This window comes from Notamacropus eugenii, chromosome 4 (genome assembly GCF_028372415.1).
Source record: "Notamacropus eugenii isolate mMacEug1 chromosome 4, mMacEug1.pri_v2, whole genome shotgun sequence".
Classification (NCBI taxonomy): Eukaryota; Metazoa; Chordata; class Mammalia; order Diprotodontia; family Macropodidae; genus Notamacropus; species Notamacropus eugenii.
Genome location: NC_092875.1, coordinates 259273062 through 259292844, shown reverse-complemented (window position 1 = coordinate 259292844; position 19783 = coordinate 259273062). Strand labels below are relative to the sequence as shown.

General features: G+C 39.7%; 1 protein-coding gene across 2 annotated transcripts in view; it reads left to right on the top strand.

Moving 5' to 3' along the window:
- The window catches only part of GAREM1 (GRB2 associated regulator of MAPK1 subtype 1), a 209826-nt gene extending 191388 nt beyond the window's left edge, over positions 1 to 18438 (top strand). The window contains exons 4-6 of one of the 2 annotated variants that reach the window (XM_072604501.1): positions 518 to 1684; positions 16341 to 16507; positions 17321 to 18438. In XM_072604501.1, the coding sequence (XP_072460602.1) occupies positions 518 to 1684; positions 16341 to 16507; positions 17321 to 18224 (2238 nt within the window). In that variant the 3' untranslated portion in view covers positions 18225 to 18438. The remainder of the gene's footprint in view (positions 1 to 517; positions 1685 to 16340; positions 16508 to 17320) is intronic. The other variant, XM_072604502.1, reaches the window with a different exon arrangement.
- The last annotated feature ends 1345 nt before the right edge of the window (positions 18439 to 19783 follow it).

Below are 19783 nucleotides of genomic sequence, written 5' to 3'. Positions count from 1 at the left end.
CTTCAGTTGCTTTACTTCAATTACTCTCAGGACTTTATTTATTAAACACTTTATATGTACTCTGCCCAGCACTTTATAAATATCTCATTTGATCTTCACAAAAACTCTGGGAAGTAGGTACTATCATTATCCCCATTTTACAGCTGAGAAAATTGAGGCACAGGTTAAGTGACTCATTCATGGTCACGTAGAAAGTATGCATCTGACGCAGAATCTGAATTCAGGTTTCTGCCTCCAGGCCTAGCGCTCTACCCAGCGAACCACCTAGATACCTCTAGACCTACATAATGTCAGCATGAATCAGTTCAATTAATCAGGAAGACAGGAAGCAACGAAACTGCTCGATAATTATTTATTATTAGCAGTAATGGTAATAATATCTAACCATTTTACTTATGTTACCTCATTGGCTAATAACAAAATTCTTTTTGCCTTTTTTTCTTAATGGAAAAACCTTTTCTCTCTCTGAGCAGGGCAGGAAATACACAACTTTAAAGTTGGTCTTTATATTTTGTAGGTTGCTGCAGGAGAATGCAACGAAGACACGGAAGTTTACAACATCACTCTTTGCACTGGGGACGAGCTCACTTTAATGGGGCAGGCAGAAATCCTTTATGCAAAGACCTACAAGGAGAAGTCACGATTCAACACAATCTTCAAAAAGATTGGAAAACTCAATTCCATTGGCAAGCTGGGTAAAGGCAAAATGCCATGCCTTATTTGCATGAACCACAGGACCAATGAAAGCATTAGCCTTCCATTTCAATGCAAGGGCCGGTTTAGTACCCGGAGCCCGCTGGAGCTTCAGATGCAAGAGGGTGAACACACCATCCGCAACATTGTGGAGAAAACCAGGCTGCCTGTCAACGTGATTGTGCCAAGCCCTCCTCCCAGAAACCCCTATGACCTCCACTTCATTCGTGAAGGTCACCGGTACAAGTTTGTGAACATCCAGACCAAGACCGTGGTGGTTTGCTGTGTGCTGCGTGGCAACAAAGTCCTCCCCATGCATTTTCCTTTGCACTTGACTGTCCCCAAGTTCAGCCTCCCAGAAAACCTTGTGAAGGGAGAGGCATGGTCTGAAACCCTAGTCCAGCATTGGCTTGGTGTCTGCCAAGAACAGTTTGACATTGATGAGTACTCCCGCGCAGTCCGTGATGTGAAGACGGATTGGAATGACGACTGTAAGAGCCCTAAGAAGAGTCGATGTCCTGGTCACAACCACATCCCCAACTCTCTCAGCTATGCCCGGGATGAGTTAACGCAGTCCTTTCACCGGCTCTCTGTCTGTGTGTATGGAAATAATCTACATGGAAACAGTGAAGTGAACCTCCATGGCTGTAGGGATCTGGGAGGGGAATGGACCCCATTTTCTCATGACACCCTACAGTACCAGGACTCTGGTGACAGTGGCAGTGATTACCTTTTCCCTGAAGTTGGTGATGAATCTGTGTGTCTCCCATCAAAACCAGAACTCCCTTATGAAGAGCTGTGGCTAGACCAAGGCAAGACAGACAGCCAATCCCTTACTGGTTCCTTGAGTGACAGAACCAAATGTGATAACTACAGGAGCTCTATCCGGTCAAAATGTGGCACTTCTCTCCCTGTTGCTGGTACGCTGGCGGCAACAACATCTTCAGATGTGGCCCTACCTCCACCTCCAGTGCCTCCTAAATCTGAAGCTGTAAGTCATATAAATGTTTTTCTTTTTAAGCTGAGTTCCACTTGTTTAGTAAAGAGGAAGGGGAAATCCTTGCTTCTAAATCTACCTCCTTTACTCTAATATATCCTGTTCCCAGGGGATGGGGAGAGAGGAGAAACATAGTACAGGATTCTCAGAAAAAAATTCATTTTTTAACAGTCAAGGCCACATTGATGTATCATTTATTTGATCAAAATTTGGTGCAATTGGACCATTTATGACTTTGAATAGAAAAGGTATATAATGCATTACAGTAGCATTACAAGTACAATTATGGTTGATTCTGTTGCTGGTTTGAGTGCTGAAAAATGATTTTTTCCCCACTGTCTAACTTAAATTCACAGGCAGCAGAAAGTTTAGACCCTAATTTTCCTTACAGCCATTTTCTAAAATGCCTCCCCAAGAGAGAGACTGCCTTTCATTGTATCTTTTCCATGTAAAGATTCAATTTGATAAGTGAAAGAGAAGCTTTGCCAGGGATTATCCTTAGAGAGACTTACATGGCACTCCTATAGCCCCATGGAAAAAGGGCTGAACTCAGTAGCAGTACCTCAGTTTGAAGTCTCGCTCTTTCGCTTAGTCAATAAGCATTTATTAAGCACTTAATATTTGCCAGTTACTGTGTTAGCACTGAGGATACAAGGAAAGGCAAAAAACAGCCCTTGCTATATAGGAATCCACAGTCTAACATGGGAGACATCATTCAAATAACTATATGTGTACAAATTACATACAGTGTATATGGGAGGTCATCTCTGAGAGAAGTCACAAGTAGTAGGAGGGACCAAGAAAGGCCTTTTGTAAAAAGTGAATTTGAGCCGAGTCCTAAAGGAAGCCAGGACAAACTAAAAACACATGGAGCTGGGAAACAGAACATCAGGTATGCGAATCACTCATGTCACTCTGAAGAAGTTACTTAGAATCTTGGAACTTCAGCTTCCTCATCCAAAAAAAAAACCTACCAAAAGAGGGGAATGCAATAGAGCATCTCCAAGGTTCGTTCCAGCTCTAATGATCAGGAGTTTTGTATGAGGCACACATTTCTATGGTCACTAGAAAGAATCACCTGGTATTTTGCAACTTGATATAGTTCAGTGTAGGACATACTCTGAAAATGACAAATAATGGCTAGATTTTTGACATGGTCATCTTCATTTCACTAGAAGTATGCAAGAATTGCTTGTTTTAATTTGTTGAGGTGTTAATTTCTCTATCCTTCCATATACCCAAAGCTACGTCCCCTCCTATGGAATAGCTAAAGCTTGGAAGTTGTCCTAGCAAATTAGTGTTACCTTTAAATTCAGTGAGGGGACCTGTTCAATGAAATTTCCATGATCAGACAGTGGCAAATGGAGGAGAAAATTACTGTTAAAATAGTTGTATCTGCCACTTCTATTCCTAAAGTTGCTCTGTGGTTTGACAAGAATATAGAAAGAAAGAACAGAAGAGAAGGGGGAAAGAAAGAAAGAGGAAGGGAAGGAAGGAAGGAAAAAAGGATAGAGATGGATAGATGGATGCATGCCTGCCGCATGCCGGGCAATGTTTTAAGTAGTATCTGAGGCCAAATTTGATTTTAGCTCTTCCTTATGATAGCGTTCCATCCAGCTGCTTAGTCTTAAGCTACTTTCCCCAGCTGGAGTTCATAATTTCCTAATTGTTAGATTATTAACATATAAACATCATAATTGTTAGATTACTAATCTGTTTTAGTCCCTTGTTATATTTTCGGGTCCCCAGAATAGTATCTGAGACAGTAAAGAAAGAAGCAAAAACTTCTTTTTCTACCAGTTGCTATAGGCTTCTTAGGAAAGAGCTCCATCTAACTAAACAATTCACCTGAAGGGAGGTATTCTTTCCTCTAACAGGGAAGTAGCCAGAGATGCTTTTTCTGTAGAACACTGGCCACAGCTGGTAAAAGATGGATACCACACAGGGACCATCCCATTACACATCTGAGGCTTGAAAAGAAACAGTTGGAAAAGTATTCACATGCTAAAGGCTAGAGGGATTGAGGGAGGAAGAGAGAGTGAGGGGGATAGATGATGATGGCTGAGTAGAAAATAAATATTAAGAGGCCTAATTATGATCCATTTGCTTATTTTTTTAAATTAATGTTGAGATTCAATTTAAAACTGAATCAAAGTTGTAGCCCAGGAGAGGAAATATTTTTGGCCGCTTAATCCTAAGGGATAATTTCCTAGGGAGTCAGAAAGACTTCCCAAAGCCAGGCTAGTGTTTATGGTGTGTTATAAACATAAAAGTGATTTGGATGGGGGGATTGGGTGGGTTGGGAGGGCAGCCTGAAGTAATTTAACATATTTAACAATTAAAAAAGAAAAATTTAGGTATTTCATATGCAGTCATTTTTTTTTATTAGTTTTGTGACCATGAAATAAATTTTTCCATTTTTAGGATGTGTGTGGGATCCAGAAAACATCATAATTGTTAGATGTGGCTTTAGCTTGCAGTTTTCAAAGGGAAACTTTAATGGGGCATAAACTCAAATGCTCCCACAGAATTAAATAAAACTTCGGCTGTGGATGGTAAAAATGGAGTCCTAGGGGAGAGATGTGCCATGTGTCTAGCAGCAACTCCTCCAGATAATTATAGATGTCGTAAGTTTTCAGGGAAGGTCAATCTTGACCTTGTATGGGAAGGTGATGATTACTACCCAAGTCCTTAGGGTTAGAATGGCTAGTACTGTGGGAAGAACATCAAAAGATGCCATGAAATGAGGGTCCACAAACTTCTCTCCATGGACATGAAAAGAGATCTAGGACTGACTTATTGAGTTCTATTTGAAAACAAGCAAGAAAGAAAAAAATAGTTTATTAACTGTGGTTTTTATTTTTCTAATTCACTCGGGTCTGACTCTTTGCGATCCCTTTTGGCAAAGATACTGGAGTGGTTTGCCATTTCCTTCTCCAGTTCATTTTACAGATGAGGAAACTGAGGCAAATAGGATTAAGTGACTTGCCCAAGGTCCTATAAGTAGTAAGTGTCTGAAGTGGTATTTAAACTCAGGAAGAAAGAATAATATTCCTCACTCCAGGCCCAGTACCTCATCCACTACACCATCTAGCTGCCCTAATTGACTTGTAGAAATTAAAAATATCTAGAAAAACACTGTTGCATCTTGAGTTATCTTGGCCTGTACTTCCCTTTAGCTCTGAAGGCAGCTTGGTCCAGTGGAGAGTGCTTGGATTGAATTCACAACAGTTGGGTTCTAATTTCAGCTCTCCCTTTGGGAAGTGGACAAATCACTTAACTTCTTTGGACCTCAAATTCCTCATATATAAATCTTAGAGAGGTTATATCAGATGGTCTATTATAAGATCTTTTCCTACTCTGAGTATATGATACTGCATGGTATCCAATAGTGTCTTCTGTAAAAACATCCTCCCCCTTAAAAATATACTGCCCTCTGTGTGAGTGTGATGAAATCATCCCTATTCAGAGAAAAAACATCTGGGTTTCTATTTATCTACACATTTCACTATCTACATCCTAAGCAGATTAATTATTTTGTGAAGCCAAACAGACAATATGCTTGGCAGAAGAATTATCCTTTGTGGCCCTCTCGAATTTACTTTAACATGACTTTGTAGCTACCTGGAAGATTGCTTCTCACACAAAATCCTATTATCTTTAAAAGAATATCATTTTGATTGGTTTTTATTATCTTTTAGGGTCACAGCCCACATTTCCTTCTTTAAAAGAATTATTCCTTTAAAAAATAACTTCACCTCCCCTAATTATCCAAAATGATTTTTTGGGGGGGTAGGAAATAGCAAACTATTCCCTTTTTTGTGAAGATAGAAATACAAAATAATTCCTATTTCCCCAAAATTGGTTCAGATAAGCCTGAACTAAGATAATATGCCTAACTTATTTTGTGGCTATTTTTTTCTATTTTTAAATTTGCACATTTTGCACAGTCTGCCTTCGGATGAGGGTGAATTGACAGACCATTTATTTTAGTTAGTTTTGGCTTTTTGATCTTTTTTTTGAGGTGGGTTGAGAATGGGTCCCCCTATCTTGCTCAAGTTGGAAATAGAGCAGCCACTCAGGGCTCTAGTTGGGTGAGCATGGAAGCTTTAGCTCAGGATAGGTCACCTATTCCTCAGCAGCCTGGTGGCTCTCCATTTCCTGGGGTTCTACCATATTGGTGCCAGATTAAGTGAGGCCATCTGATCAGTTTTAGTATCACTGCAGTTCAGAATTCCCAGACTTGAGATCTGCCAGCCTCAACCTCCCCAGCCACAGAGATTGAAGGTGTGTGATCATTTTGGCTAATTTCTTAAACAAACTCTCTAAAATTCCATCAATTCTAATTAGATAGTCACTTTTTCCATTTTGTAAATCATTTTCTTTCTCTTCATAATAAAAACAGCTATTGGCTATTACGTTTGAAATGCAGGCAACTCTACTATAACTTGACTTAGGAACATAAAAGTTCCCAAAAGTTCCACTATGTAAAATTGAACAATAAAAACGAGAGGTCTTATGGGGGAAATGAGGTCAGGGACACAACACTCAAAAACTTTGTCAATGACCAATTTAAAAGATATGAACTTAATAAAAATGGCAGGACCATTCAATGCATGTTAAATTATTAAGAGATATATAAATATTACAGTAAACAGTGGTGTCCTCAACTTCAGGGTGATGGACCTCCACTGCTAAGGGTGGAGAGAGATTATGTGGATTTGGACCAACCCTCCTCCACTCACAGCCCCTACTGCCCCCAAAAATATAGAACAAATATGGGACTTTACTTTGACAAAAACCTGAAATTGTAAATTGGATTTCAGGTACCCTGTCCTCTACCAGCTGACAGTGGGAACAAGACTCTCCTCTGACTCTAAGCCACCGAGGCTAGCTGCAGCAGGACCCTATGACAGAAAATCATGAAAGATTGAGGTTACTATTGAGAGCTGCTACAGAAGGAGATGAAAGAAGCTGTAGTGTTTATAATTCATTTTAGGATTCTATACCTCATAGCAGTAATGACCTTTAAACACGGAAAACTTCATATTTACCCCAGAAGGACAAATTTTGGGGGGGTCATTGGTTTGCAAAATAATATTTACAAAAGACATAACCATAGGGCTCCACTCATTAGCAAGCTACCCTAGGATAGTCACATTTAAAATGGTTTGCATGCATTTTTTTCCAAGAATGCAACTATTTTGTAAGTGTATTTCTATTAAAAGTTTCGCAGCTTTTTATACTAGATTCTTTGCTGCCCACCTTTAAAAAAATTCCATATGCCGATAAACTATTACGTGTCTTTCACGTTAATTAACACGCTTTGAGGAAAAGAATGTTAATTAAAATACTGAATTCAGTCTATGGGTAGATTCTTAAACTCAACTATTAAACTCTCTCAGCAAACATATATACAGGTGTAAATGCATCTGCCATTTGTTAAAGGACTTTTTTCAGAAAATTCTTATAATTTTTCGGAATTCTAGCAATAGAATTATGTCTTGCATATCTCTGGTGCTTCTCCCCCTCCCCCATTTTAATGGCTTATTCTGTCTGCCGACACGATGGCAGTATCCTTGTCCCCGCCTGCCTAGAGTTGAAACAACTACTCCTTTTCAGAACCAGCTGATGGTCATGTTTCCCAATTGGTGACTGCCCACTCCCTCCCACTTGCCTCCCTTGCCGGAGGCTTGGAATATTGGAGTCCATTTCAGAGCCAGGTCTGTGTCAGGTCCTTGTCTTCAATGTATAAAACTGGAAAAATAAAAATTAAATGTGTCTGAGAGTCACAAGATTTTTGATTCTTTAATTCTTGTCTGTTCTTTGCCAATTAATAAAATAGAAGTCCATTTTATTGCTGCATCATTGTTCTAAACCTTTAGTTTCTTTTCTGTGACTGAAAACATCCACTTATGGCTGCTCGATGGGGTTGTGAACTTTTTGTATAAAAGCCCCTTTTATAAATAAGATTTCTTAAGGCTCTAATGATTTTGTTATGGGATTGAAGGGGGGGAATGGGAGGCAGTGGCAGATAGCAGGGAGGAGAGGGGAATGGGGTCAGAGGGACATGAAATCCAGAGCCAGGGAACTGTGAGAACAAAGTTAGAAAGCTATTAGAAAATTAATAACAATTATAGTCATAACTAGCATTTCTATAGCATATTAAGGTTTACAAAACACTAAATATATGTTCTTTCATTTGATCCATCCTGTTATCTTAGCAACCTTGTCTTATCTTGAAAAGCAGTAATGAAAGAAAGTAATATTCTGAATGAACCAAGCTCATTCTTCCATGGAGGAGGCATAATCTAAGGTAGATAGAACAACTAGGTAACTCTCCGCACAGATACTGAATGATAATTTTCACGTTTAGAGGTAATCCATGTTTCAAAGCAAAATAGTCTTTCTCTTCTTTGAGGGGATGATGGAGAAGGCAGTGTAGTACAATGGAGAGGGAATGACTTTGGAATCAGAAGTGAGATGAAACCTCTACTCTGACACTCGCTGCCCTTGTAGTGGTGTGTCTCAATTCCCTCCTATCCAGGCACCAGAGACACAAATTCAATGAATGAAAGAATATATACTTTCAAAGAGTTTACATTCTTATAGGAGAGGTGACAAGAACATATAAAAGTAAATGCAGAATAAACACAAAGAAATCCAATGGAGTTAAATATAAGGTAGTTTGGGAGGGAGGATCTAGAAAGGTTTCATACGGATCCTTTGAAAGATGAGAGTGTTGCACTACACAGTCTCTGAAGCTTCTTCCAGCTCTACATCTATGATCCTATCATAAGTGTTTTCCCCAAATAAGAGTAACCTAAAATTTATGCCAAGAAATGTTTCCCTTTTTCCACAAATATCCCTTTTTTGTTCAGTCATTTTCAGACATGTCTAACTCTTCATGACCCCATTTAGGGTTTTCTTGGCAAAGATATTGAAGTGGTTTGCCATTTCCTTTTCCTGGTCATTTTACAGATGAGGAAACTGAGGCAGAGTTAAGTGACTTGCCCAGGGTCATATAGGTAGTGTCCAAGGTCAAATCTGAACTCAAAATTCTTTTCACTCCATGTGCCACCTAGCTGCTCAAATAACCTTTTAGGTGTTTTAACATAAGGAGCTATAATATGCTTCTTCCAGAATTTTCTAGGCTTGCCCATAGTTTTGTATTCAGTACGTAAGTCTTATTAATTGCCCTGTGTCAAACTATAAAGGATAACAAGTGAATTACAAATGTGCACAGTATGTATACTTTTCTAGTTACATACACACTCAGGAACTAGGGCTTTTTAACATTTCTGCCAGTTTGACTCATTTTTGTGGTTAGTTACTCCATTAAAAACAGCATTGAGCAAACACAGTTATGAAATTGAAACACTTTTTTTCCCTCAAAGGAAGTTTGAAGCTTGCTCAGCAAAGAATGTTTCATAGTAAGTGCTATGTTTACCTTTCTTAAACTGATTCTTTAATCCAGGAAGTGAGAGACAGTCTGTGAGAGTGTCATTTCTTTCTACAGCAGAAAAATTCGGGAGTTCCAAGAAAAGGAGGGGTTTATTGCAAAATATAAGCCTTTCTCACTCCACATGGTCAGTGTTTTCATTCCCACTTTTTTGTGCCTTTTGCTGGGTTGTAATCATGAGCAGGCATCTGCATGGAGGAAATGAAACTTGGGCAGATCATCAGAAAAAATAGCTTTTCAATTTATTCATAAAAGTGATTGAATTAGAATATTTTCTAAGGATCCATCCAGTGTTTGTGGCTCAAATAGAAAATTATGCCTGTATGTGGAGACACACTTGTCTAGGGTCTGTAGCAGTGCCAAAAATTAAGGAAAGATGGGCTCAGAAAATCCTTTGTGTACTTTAGCCTCAATTTCAAAATGCAGATTCAGGTTATCTGTTCCAAATATTACATCACTTTTTATTACAAGTTCATCAGGTGGGCACTGAGCAAAGAAGAAAATGTAAGCTTCTTGAGGCAGTTTCATTTTTATCTATCAGCGTAGTGCACAACACATAGAAGGCACTTAAAAATCGATGGTTGATTGATTGATTGAAGTGAAAGTGAAGTTTCTCCTGCAGTTGTTAAGAAAATGACTTTTTCATCCAGCAACTGAATGCCAAGAACACATACTCAACAGTACATAAAGTACAACTATTCTATGTTTGGAGATCATTGCCTATAACTTGGAAGTTCCAGCTGATAAGCTGTGGTCAATCAATTAATTTGTAAATATTTATTAAGCTCCACTGACTATACAAAGATCAAAGCAAAAACAGCCCTTGCCCTCAGCCTGCAGAAGTAAACAGCCTCTTCATTCATTCATACACACACACACGCACGTATACATATACATACAAACACACACCCATATATGTATACACACACATACATTCATTTAGAAAGGGGAAGCAGAAGCATCAGGAAAAGCCTCATGTTGAAGGTGGCCCCTAAACTGAGCCTCAAATGAGACTAGAAATTCTGAGAGACATAGGGAAGGAGGGAGTACGTTCAAGACATGGGAAATAGCCTGGGAGATAGAGTGGCATGTTTGAGAAGTGGTAAGGAGACAGTTTGTTTTTTATCCTATTCTCATTACATGGTCAAAGTATTTAGGCTTAAGCTTCAGTATTTGACCCTCCAGTGAATATCCTGAATTAATTTCTTTAAGTATTGATGGATTTGATCTCCTTGCTGTCCAAGTCTTCTCCAGCACCACAGTTTGAAAGAGTCAGTTCTGCAGTGCTCAGCTTTCCATACAGTCTAACTCTCGCAGTCACACATTGCTATTGATAACTTAGACTATGTGAAGCTTTGTTGGCAGGATGATGTCTCTGCTTTTTAGTATGCTGTCCAGATTTGCCATAGCTTTCTTTCCAAGGAGCAAGCATCTTTGAATTTCATGGCTGCAGTTGCCATCTGTAGTGATCTTTCAGCCCGAGAATATAAAATCTGACACTACTTCCATTTCCTCTCCCTCTATTTGCCAAGAAGTGATGGGACTAGTTGCCAAGATCTTAGTTTGTTGTTTTTTTTTAATGTTAAGCTTCAAGCTGGCTTTTATACTCTCCTCTTTCACTCTTTTCAAGAGGTTTTTAATTCCTCTTCACTTTCTGCCATCAGAGTGGTATAGATTGTTGCTATTTCTCCCAGCAACCTTAATTCCAGCTTTGGATTAATCAGCCTGGCATTTTGCATGATGTATTCTGCATATAAATTAAATAAATAAGGTGACACTATACAGCCTTGTTGTACTCCTTTTCCGATCTCAGATTGATCAGTTGTTCCATGCTCAGTTCCTTTGCTGCTTCTTGGCCCACAAACAGGTCCTCAGGAGTCAAGTAAGATGATCTGATTCTCCCATCTCTTTGAGAGTTTGCCACATTTTGTTGTGATCCACACATCCAAAGGCTTTCATGTAGTCAATGAAGCAGAAGTAGATGTTTGTTTTGTTTTCCCCTGAAACTCCCTTGCTTTCTCCATAATCCAGCAAAGGATGTTGGCAATTTGATTTTTAGTTCCCCTGCCTCTTTGAAAACCAGCCTGTTCTTCTGGTAATTCTTGGTTCACATATTACTGAAGACTAGGTAACAGAATCCTTAGCATAGCTTTGCTGGCATGTGAAATGAGTGCAGTTATCCGGTAATTTGAACATTCCTTGGCATTGCCCTTCTTTAGGATTGGGACATAAACTGATCTTTTCCAATCGAGCGGCTGCTGTTGAATTTTTCCAAATTTCCTGGCATACTGAGTGCAGCACTTTAACAGCCTCATCTTTTAGGATTTTAAATATCTCTGCTGGAATTCCATCACTTCCCTTATTCCAGTATCCCAGATTGTTAGCCTTGTCCATGTGTAGAGCTGCCTCTTAGGTTGCTGGAAAAGAGTGTTTGCTATGACCAGCACATTATCTTGACAAAACTCTATTAGTCTGTGTCCTGTTTTGTTTAGTACTCCAAGACCAAACTTTCCTGTTATTCCAATTATCTTTTGATTTCCTACTTAACATTCTAATCTCCTATGATGAGTGTGACATCTTTTTTGGTGTTATTTTTAGAAAAATGGTATGGGTTTTCATAGAAGTGATCAACTTTGGACTCTTTGGCATCAGCGGTTAGAGTATACACTTATGTTACTGTGATTTTGAATGGTTTGCCTTGAATTCAAACATATCATTTAGTCATTTTCGAAATTATACCCCAGTACTGCTTTTCTCACCCTTTTATTGACTACAGGGGCTATGACATTTCTTCTTGCCCACAATAGTATATGTAGTGATCATCTGAATTAAATTTGCCCATTCCAATCCATTTAAGTTCTCTGACACCCACAATGCCATTGTTTAATCTTTCTATCACCTGTTTGACCACATCCAGCTTACTTTGGTTCATAGATCTTACATTCCAGGTTCCTATGCAATACTGATCTTTACGGCTTTGGACTTTGCTTTTGTCACCAGACACATCTACAGCTGAGCTTTCTTTCATCTGCTTCATTAATCCTGGAGCTACTTGTGGTGGTCCTCCACACTGCCCCAATAGTATCTTGGACACCTTTCTGACCTGAGGGGCTCATCTTCCAATGCCATGTCTTTGATCATTTTAGTAGCGTCCATGGGATGTTCTCAACAAAGATGCTGCAGTGGTTTGCCATTTCATTCTCCAGTGGATCACCTTTTGTCAGAACTGTCCACTATTAACTGTCCATCTTAGATAACTCTGCATAGCATAGCTTACAGTTTCATTAAGCTATACAAAGCCCTTGGCCACAACAAGGCACTATGAAGCATCCCCTCCCAAACCCACCCCCATCTCCAGACTCTTAGGTACATTAGATGTTAGTGGGCATTAAGGATGGAAAAGTTCAGATTGTAGAGGATTGGGAGTGTACAATTTAAAAAGGAGAGTTTGTACTGTAGCCCATGATCAGCAGTGATCTACTAAAGGTTTTAGGAGAAAAGTTCATACCTGAGTTAAACAATAAGTCAAAATTGTAACACTAGAGAAAGTTACATTGAATAGGAAAACTTGGAGAAGAATCTGGGAGCAGACAAATTAATCTCTCTAGAATTACCTTTTCTGTCCCAATCAGTGACACTATTTATAAGCAGGTAAAGCTAAGATACCAGGGACTCTTTCTTAGCTTTCTGAGTCAACAGCTGGGTAAGAAAAATGAATTGTCCCATGGACTTGGAGTCAGAAGACCTAAGTTCAAATCCCACCTCAGAAACTTAGTAGCTGTGTGATCCTGGGCAGTCACTTCACTTCCGTCTACCTCAGTGTTTACATCTGTAAAATGGGGATGATAGTAGCACCTACCTCCAGAGGGGGATATGAGGATAAAATGAGATGATATTTGTAAAGCACTTTAAAATCTTAAAGCACTAATTTAAATGCTAGCTAGCTGAGCTAGCAACATGACCACCCTCCTTTCTAACTAGAGCATGCACATTTCCGTACCATGTTAAATGAACGCCTCCTGCATTCTGGCTTGGGATGGCAGCATTCTCTCCCCAATCAGAAATGATTGCCTGTGCCTGTTTTGTACTTAGCATTAGAAAGTTGTTTCCAATCACAAGCATACTTCTAGGTTCTTGGGTTATGCATTTTAACCTTTGCTGTTAAGATGGGGGAGGGGGATGGGAATGTATACCAGGGTAAAGGAGCTCTCAGATACATTTTAATGTTCCCCTTAACTCCATTTTTTCCTTTTGGCATTTCCTATAATTGGAGAGAATATAAATGTGGTTTGCTTTATGATTCAGGTTATTTAGAGCTTATTATATGTCAGAATTGTATTGTTGTATAATTGTACTATCATAGATAAGATTATAGATTTAGACTAAAAGAGATCTCAAAAGTTATTTAGTACCTTCCCTTTGTTTTATAGATTGGATCAGCACCTACTATGTGCCAGGCACTGCGCTAATCTCTGAGAATAGAAAAAGAGATAAAAACGAACACAACGAAAAAGAGAAGTTATACTGGGATTTGAGGCTAGGGCTTTGGCTCCAAATCTAGTATTCTTTCTACAATACAGTGACTAGAAACACCCATTGCCACTGGGGAGGGAGGGTAAAGGATGTCTCTTTCTTGTCCTGCCTTGATCTTCACTCACCTGGCAAACTGTACGGTGACCCCCTCCACAGCTTTCCAATAACCTTTCTACCCAAAGAAATACCTGTCTGGGTATCCATGGGAAGGAGGAAAAGAATCAGTCTACATCTTTTTCTAGTAAGTGACATTGGTGAGGACAACTTGAAGGAAGTGACCACAGCAGTTTTTTCTATACTTTCATTGTTGTTCAGTCTTGTCTGACTCTCCATGAACCCCTTTGGTGTGTTCTTGGCAAAGATACTCAAGGGTTGCTGTTTCCTTCTCCAGATGAGGAAACTGAGGCATATGGGTTTAAGTGACTTGACCAATGTCACACTGCCAGTGCATCTGCAGCCAGATTTGAACGTGGTTCTTCCTGACTCCAGACCAGGTGCTGTGCCTGTGCCACCTAGCTACCCTTCTTCTGTATTAGCACAACAGAATAACCTACTTGCTGTGACACAAGCTTTTTGTTGGCTGTAACATTCATTATAATTTAAGATATTAGCCTCCCTTTGGAAATAAATCCTATTTTAGAGTTAATCCCCAATTTCAGAGCTTCTTAGAGAAAGCAGATGCATTTTTTATAATGTATTTCCCCCTTCCCCACCCTTTCTTGCTATCTGAAAAGTGACTAACTGTTAATAGCCCAGAGAGGAGGGTGGAGTCCCTTAGTGCCTCCATTCTCTTATCTGTAAAATGAGGAAGTCATTAGGTGACCTCTGAGGTTGTAGGAATCTACAACCTGTGACTCTAAAATTGATAGGTCTGGCTGGCTGCCTCAGAATAGACAAGACCACCAAGTAAACTAGGAGGAAGATGACACCATGCTTCCCTGTTGTGTAGACTCACAGGAACTCAGATTTATTTGAAAACGGGGAAGCAAAGCAGTCAGAGCCCCAGAGTTCTGAGTGGTAGGAGACAAGTGGACCAAAAGTCCCTAATTTACCATGTAGGCCTGTGAGTGAAAAATCCTTTGTATTTGTTGCCATCTTCTTCCAGCCTTACTTTTTTCACCAAGCGTCCCATCCTAATTGGTCTCCCTGCCTCACGCTTCTCTCCCGTCTATCTTCCACACAGCTGCCAAAGTGACTTCTTTAAAGCTGAGCTCTGACCATATCACTCCCCTGCTCAATAAGTTCCAGAGGCTCCGTTTTTACTTCTAGGATCAAATATAAAGCCAAAGGCCTCTTTTTAGCTTTTAAAGCTCTTTATTGCTCCTTAATTTGATGTTTAAAGCCCTTCACAACTGAGCTCCAACCTGCCTTGTTGATTGATTTTGATTGACTCCAAAGCAGGCATCTTGGCTCAGCCATCATAGAATTTTAAAACCAGAATAGGCCTTAGAGATCAATTACTCCAGGCCCTTTTTATGTGACAGATGAGGGAGCCCAGAGACTTGCCTCTGAGGTTGCACAATCCCAGGTCCCCCTGATTCTGCCATCCAGTAACTTTTTCATAAGGGACTCTTACAACCAAAAGAAACAAAAAACAAAAAGGTTTTTGGGTTGTGTATGGAATTGGTGGAGCAACAGAAAAGTCTCTGATGGGCTGTTGAGGGGGAGAATGTCTATAACTTTGAGAATTACCTTTCCAGCCTTACCTTTTTCACTTCAAAGCTAAAGCTTTAAATGTTAGCATATGAAGTAATCTATATCCTCCTGTGGATGAACACCTAGGAGCTACTTTAGCAGAAATATGGGGCTGCTCTGCAGACAGACTTGGCACTACCACGATATTACCCCCAAATTCTTTTCTATTTTATTTTATGGAGTGTGAACGCCTATGCTTCTGGAGTTGTTTCAGGAGCAGAACCAGGCACAAACCTCCCCCTGCTGTCTGAATGAGACAATTACAGTTAAAGTATACTTGGCCTGAAAAAATTGACTTCTAGGAGAGCAAACTGTGGATGACCAATGTGAAGATGGCAGCTGGAACCCAGGCCTGATTCAGGTGTCAGCCAGTTTTACATGAAGGTCAAGGAAGGATGATGAATACTTAAGGCTTGGTATTTGCAAAAAAAGCCCATTTTTTGATCTACAGGGCTTAGTGTTACCTCTCAAAATCAGAGTTTAGACTGGAGAAGATGTGTATTCTTTTCTAAAATCTGAATGATTTCAAAGGAGTTGGCACCAGTGAATGAGTACTATAACACAGTATGAGAAACTCAGCTGATTCTGTATAAATGTCATGTGAGTTTTATATCCTTTTCACTTTGTTAATATACCTATTTCATGAACCTTATTTTTTGCTAGCTTTTCATCCAAAGTTACTTTAAAGTTACTTAAACATTTTAGCTACTGTTTTTAGACAATAACCAGCACTCACCAAACCATTTCTTTCAAAACCAATTTGTCCTTGAATGCATTTGACAGGTGCCTCTGGCAGCATACATCAGTTAACAGTTGTGAGTGCCAGGCCTTTTCTGGTTCCCTCCCTTTCTGATTCTGGTATTTTTAAGGGGAAAGATGTAACACAGCAAGTTCACACCAGCACCTAGAAGGATTGTCCAGATCTGTTGCTAACTTGGAGCATTTATTCTCTTGTTCTAGGTTAGGGAAGAATGCCGCCTCTTGAATGCACCACCTGTCCCACCCAGAAGTGCAAAGCCTTCCTCTACAAGTCCTTCCATTCCTCCTCGATCCGCTAAACCAGTGAGACAACAGACACGTTCTCCCAGCCCCACCTTGTCCTACTATTCTTCAGGTCTGCACAACATGTAAGTGGTAGAGCTGAGAGGTCTCCCTAGCAAGCACCATTCGACATGGTTCTTCCTATCATCAGGTCTGTGGAGGTCTGTGAACTTAAAAGGGGATGAATCCAAGGGCAAAATGTTCTGAAAGGAACTGGGGAGTAAAAATATGTAAAGGATGCTCTTTGGAACCAACATTTGAATTGTAGCACTTTAAGGCTGAACCACTATTCCAAGAAGAGAGGAAAACAGAATTCACCTTTGAGAAGCTCATTGCTAAATTATTAAGGACTATACTCTCCTCCTGTAAAAGGAAATGTTATACCCTAGCATTGACAAGGGATAACTGGATACTCAGTGGAAATAAGTAATGCAGGTTGGTTCAGTAAAGACAGTAGGAGAGCATAGGTGTTCTCAAACTGATAATTTTTTTCATTCATTCAACAAGCATTTCTCAAATGCCTCTTTTGTGTAGAGGACTGTGTTAGGTGCTAGAAGGATTAATTCTTTTTTCCCCCAGAGATGGTGCTGGGGTGAGGTGGGGTTGAGGAGCCAGGGAATAAGAAGGATTAATGTGATGTTCTATGATTTTTAGCTAACACTTTTCACTTTTCAAAACACTTTTCAAAACATTTAAATGTCTGAGGTGAATGAGTGTTTATTATGAGAAATACTCTTAAGAGTTTCCTGAACTCTTTTAGTTTGTAATCAGTAGCTCTGGATAGTGATGGTTTGGGGCTTAGCACAGTTCCTGGCACATAGTAGGCACTTAATACATGTTGACTGATTGATTAGGAACCATTTTTTGCTAACTTCCCCTTCTGTCTCTTTGCTTTTAAGCAGTGTCACTGAGAGTGACCCAACAAATCCTTCAGAAAGTGCTTCTGTTTCCTGCTATCCATGTAATAGGATGAAGACTGAATCTCTGGAACTTAGCCGATCTCCCTTTGGAAGCCCCACTGCTGAAGCTCTGTCCTCTAGACTATCCTGGCCTAGCCATTTCTTGGGAGCAACTGAGAGTGAAAACAGGAATGACTTCCTGTTGGATCCAAGCAGAAGTTATAGTTACCCTAGGCAGAAGACACCAGGCACACCAAAGAGAAACTGTCCAGCAGCTTTTGATTTTGAGGGGTGTGACCTCTATGCAGGTTCCACCCAGTCAGGTCCAGCAGAATTCACAGGTGGGATGTCTGGGTGTCCTAAGTCAGCCAGTTACTCCTTAGAGTGCACAGATGAGAAGACCCTAGCAACCAGCCCGGCAAAACAGAGTCACTCATGCCCAGCCTTACCCCCAAGAGCACCCAAACTAACTGAGGAGAAACTGGCCCCAGAATCATTTCCTTTGCCTCTGAAAATTGATGGTGCTGAGGAAGACCCTAAACCTGGCTCACCAGACCTCTCAGAGGATCAGTATTTTGTTAAAAAAGGTACACAAGACATTTTCTCCATTTCTTATCCTTTTTCCTCACCCCTTCACCTCCAGTTAGCTCCAAGATCTTGCGGTGATGGTTCCCCATGGCAACCACCCACCGACCTGTCAGGACTTTCTATAGAGGAAGTGTCCAAATCACTACGGTTCATTGGTTTGTCAGAAGATGTCATCTCGTTCTTTGTAACTGAAAAGATCGATGGGAATTTGCTAGTCCAGCTAACTGAAGAGATCCTCTCGGAGGACTTCAAGCTTAGTAAACTCCAGGTGAAGAAAATACTACAGTTTATTAATGGCTGGCGGCCCAAGATATAGTTCAAGGACCTATCTGGCACCGAATAAAACTGGTGGATTAATGTGCTGGAGGGGACAGGACTCGGTACATAATTTCATTATTATTCTTTTTTTTTTTTTTGCACTAAAACCCCTCTGTAAATAATGGTAGAAACTTTTACTATGCAGATTTAGTTTTTAAATGATGAACCAGGCTATTTTGTATGTCAATAAAAATGCCGCAGAGAACACTTTAGAGGTGTGCCTTGTACATCACTCAACACCCAGCAGCTGCTAAAAGCGAAAAGGGAATGTTAGAATGTTTGCCCAGGTAAGGTTTATGCTAAGAAGGCATGATATTTATTACTGAACAGCCAAAGCTGAAAGATGTAAATCCAAAATACCCTTGTGACCAAGAATCCTTTTCTTTTGGGGGTTGACTTCAGACAGTTAACTAGATGCTATGCTCTGACTGGTGGCTTGTTTAATGCTAACTCCTTTTATTCTAGTGCCTGGAAATATTTTAAAGGTGACTATGCTAATCCTCTGAAAATGAAAATGTTGTATGCTTAGTGCAGTTCTTTTTACCCAAAGTTGTCAATGTTCTGAAAGTCACATGTTGATAGAATTAGGATATGTTACATGACCTAATAATAAACTTGATAATAGTAATTTACCTATAACTGCTGCTGCTTTTGCTAAGCAGAGAAAAACTACAATATGCGCAAGTACGCTTCACAACTACACTGAGTCAAATCATTTAAATAATAGTATAAACTCTCCATCAAAGTATTAGGACTTAGAAATGTCGTTTACGTGTCATTTACTTTCACAGAAATAACATGAACATGGTGACTGCTAAAAATTCTTGGAACCCTGAGACTCCCATGTGAATCTTCTGTACTTCTTAATAAAGAAACCTGAAGCCAGATCGTTACAGAATGACTTTATCTTTTCAGTACACCCTAGTTTACAAGGCAGAGAAGAAATCTTTTGCATCAGTGTATCATTATCATTGTGTGACAATGAGGCTCAATGGCCATCCAACTTGGATTCCTCCTTCAGACTGAGAAAATTTAGAGACCATCAGTCTAAATATGTTCTCCATATGTTTCATACATTGGCTGACCCCAGAAGCCAAAAATGACATTCTTGTATTATGTTATCCTGTTGTATTCTTTGGCCCTTCTACTAATTAAAGACATTTTTTAAAAAATTGATGTCCTAAAAATTTTAGTGTAGTTGTAGGTTGTTAAAGCTTAAAACTGAACTAAGACTTTTGGAATACTCTTTATAGATAAGAAAACATTTTCATTAACTCTTCTATCTGTTCTTCTACCCCTAATCCAAATCCATTGCTGGCTTTCTGTCCTAAAATTAAGGAAATGATAATCTGGTCTATTGCTTTGGACAGGATTAAATATTTAAAAATTCAGCAGTCGAATTCAAGTTCTTCAAAGTTTAAAAGACCTGTTCTGCCCTCAAGTTTCAGTTTCATGAGCTGAGTTCTACCAACATGATCTCTCTACAGACTTGAAGTCTTCCTCTGCATTGCAAGGAATCCAGACATTCTCTAGGGGTATGTTTTTGTAGGTACATCA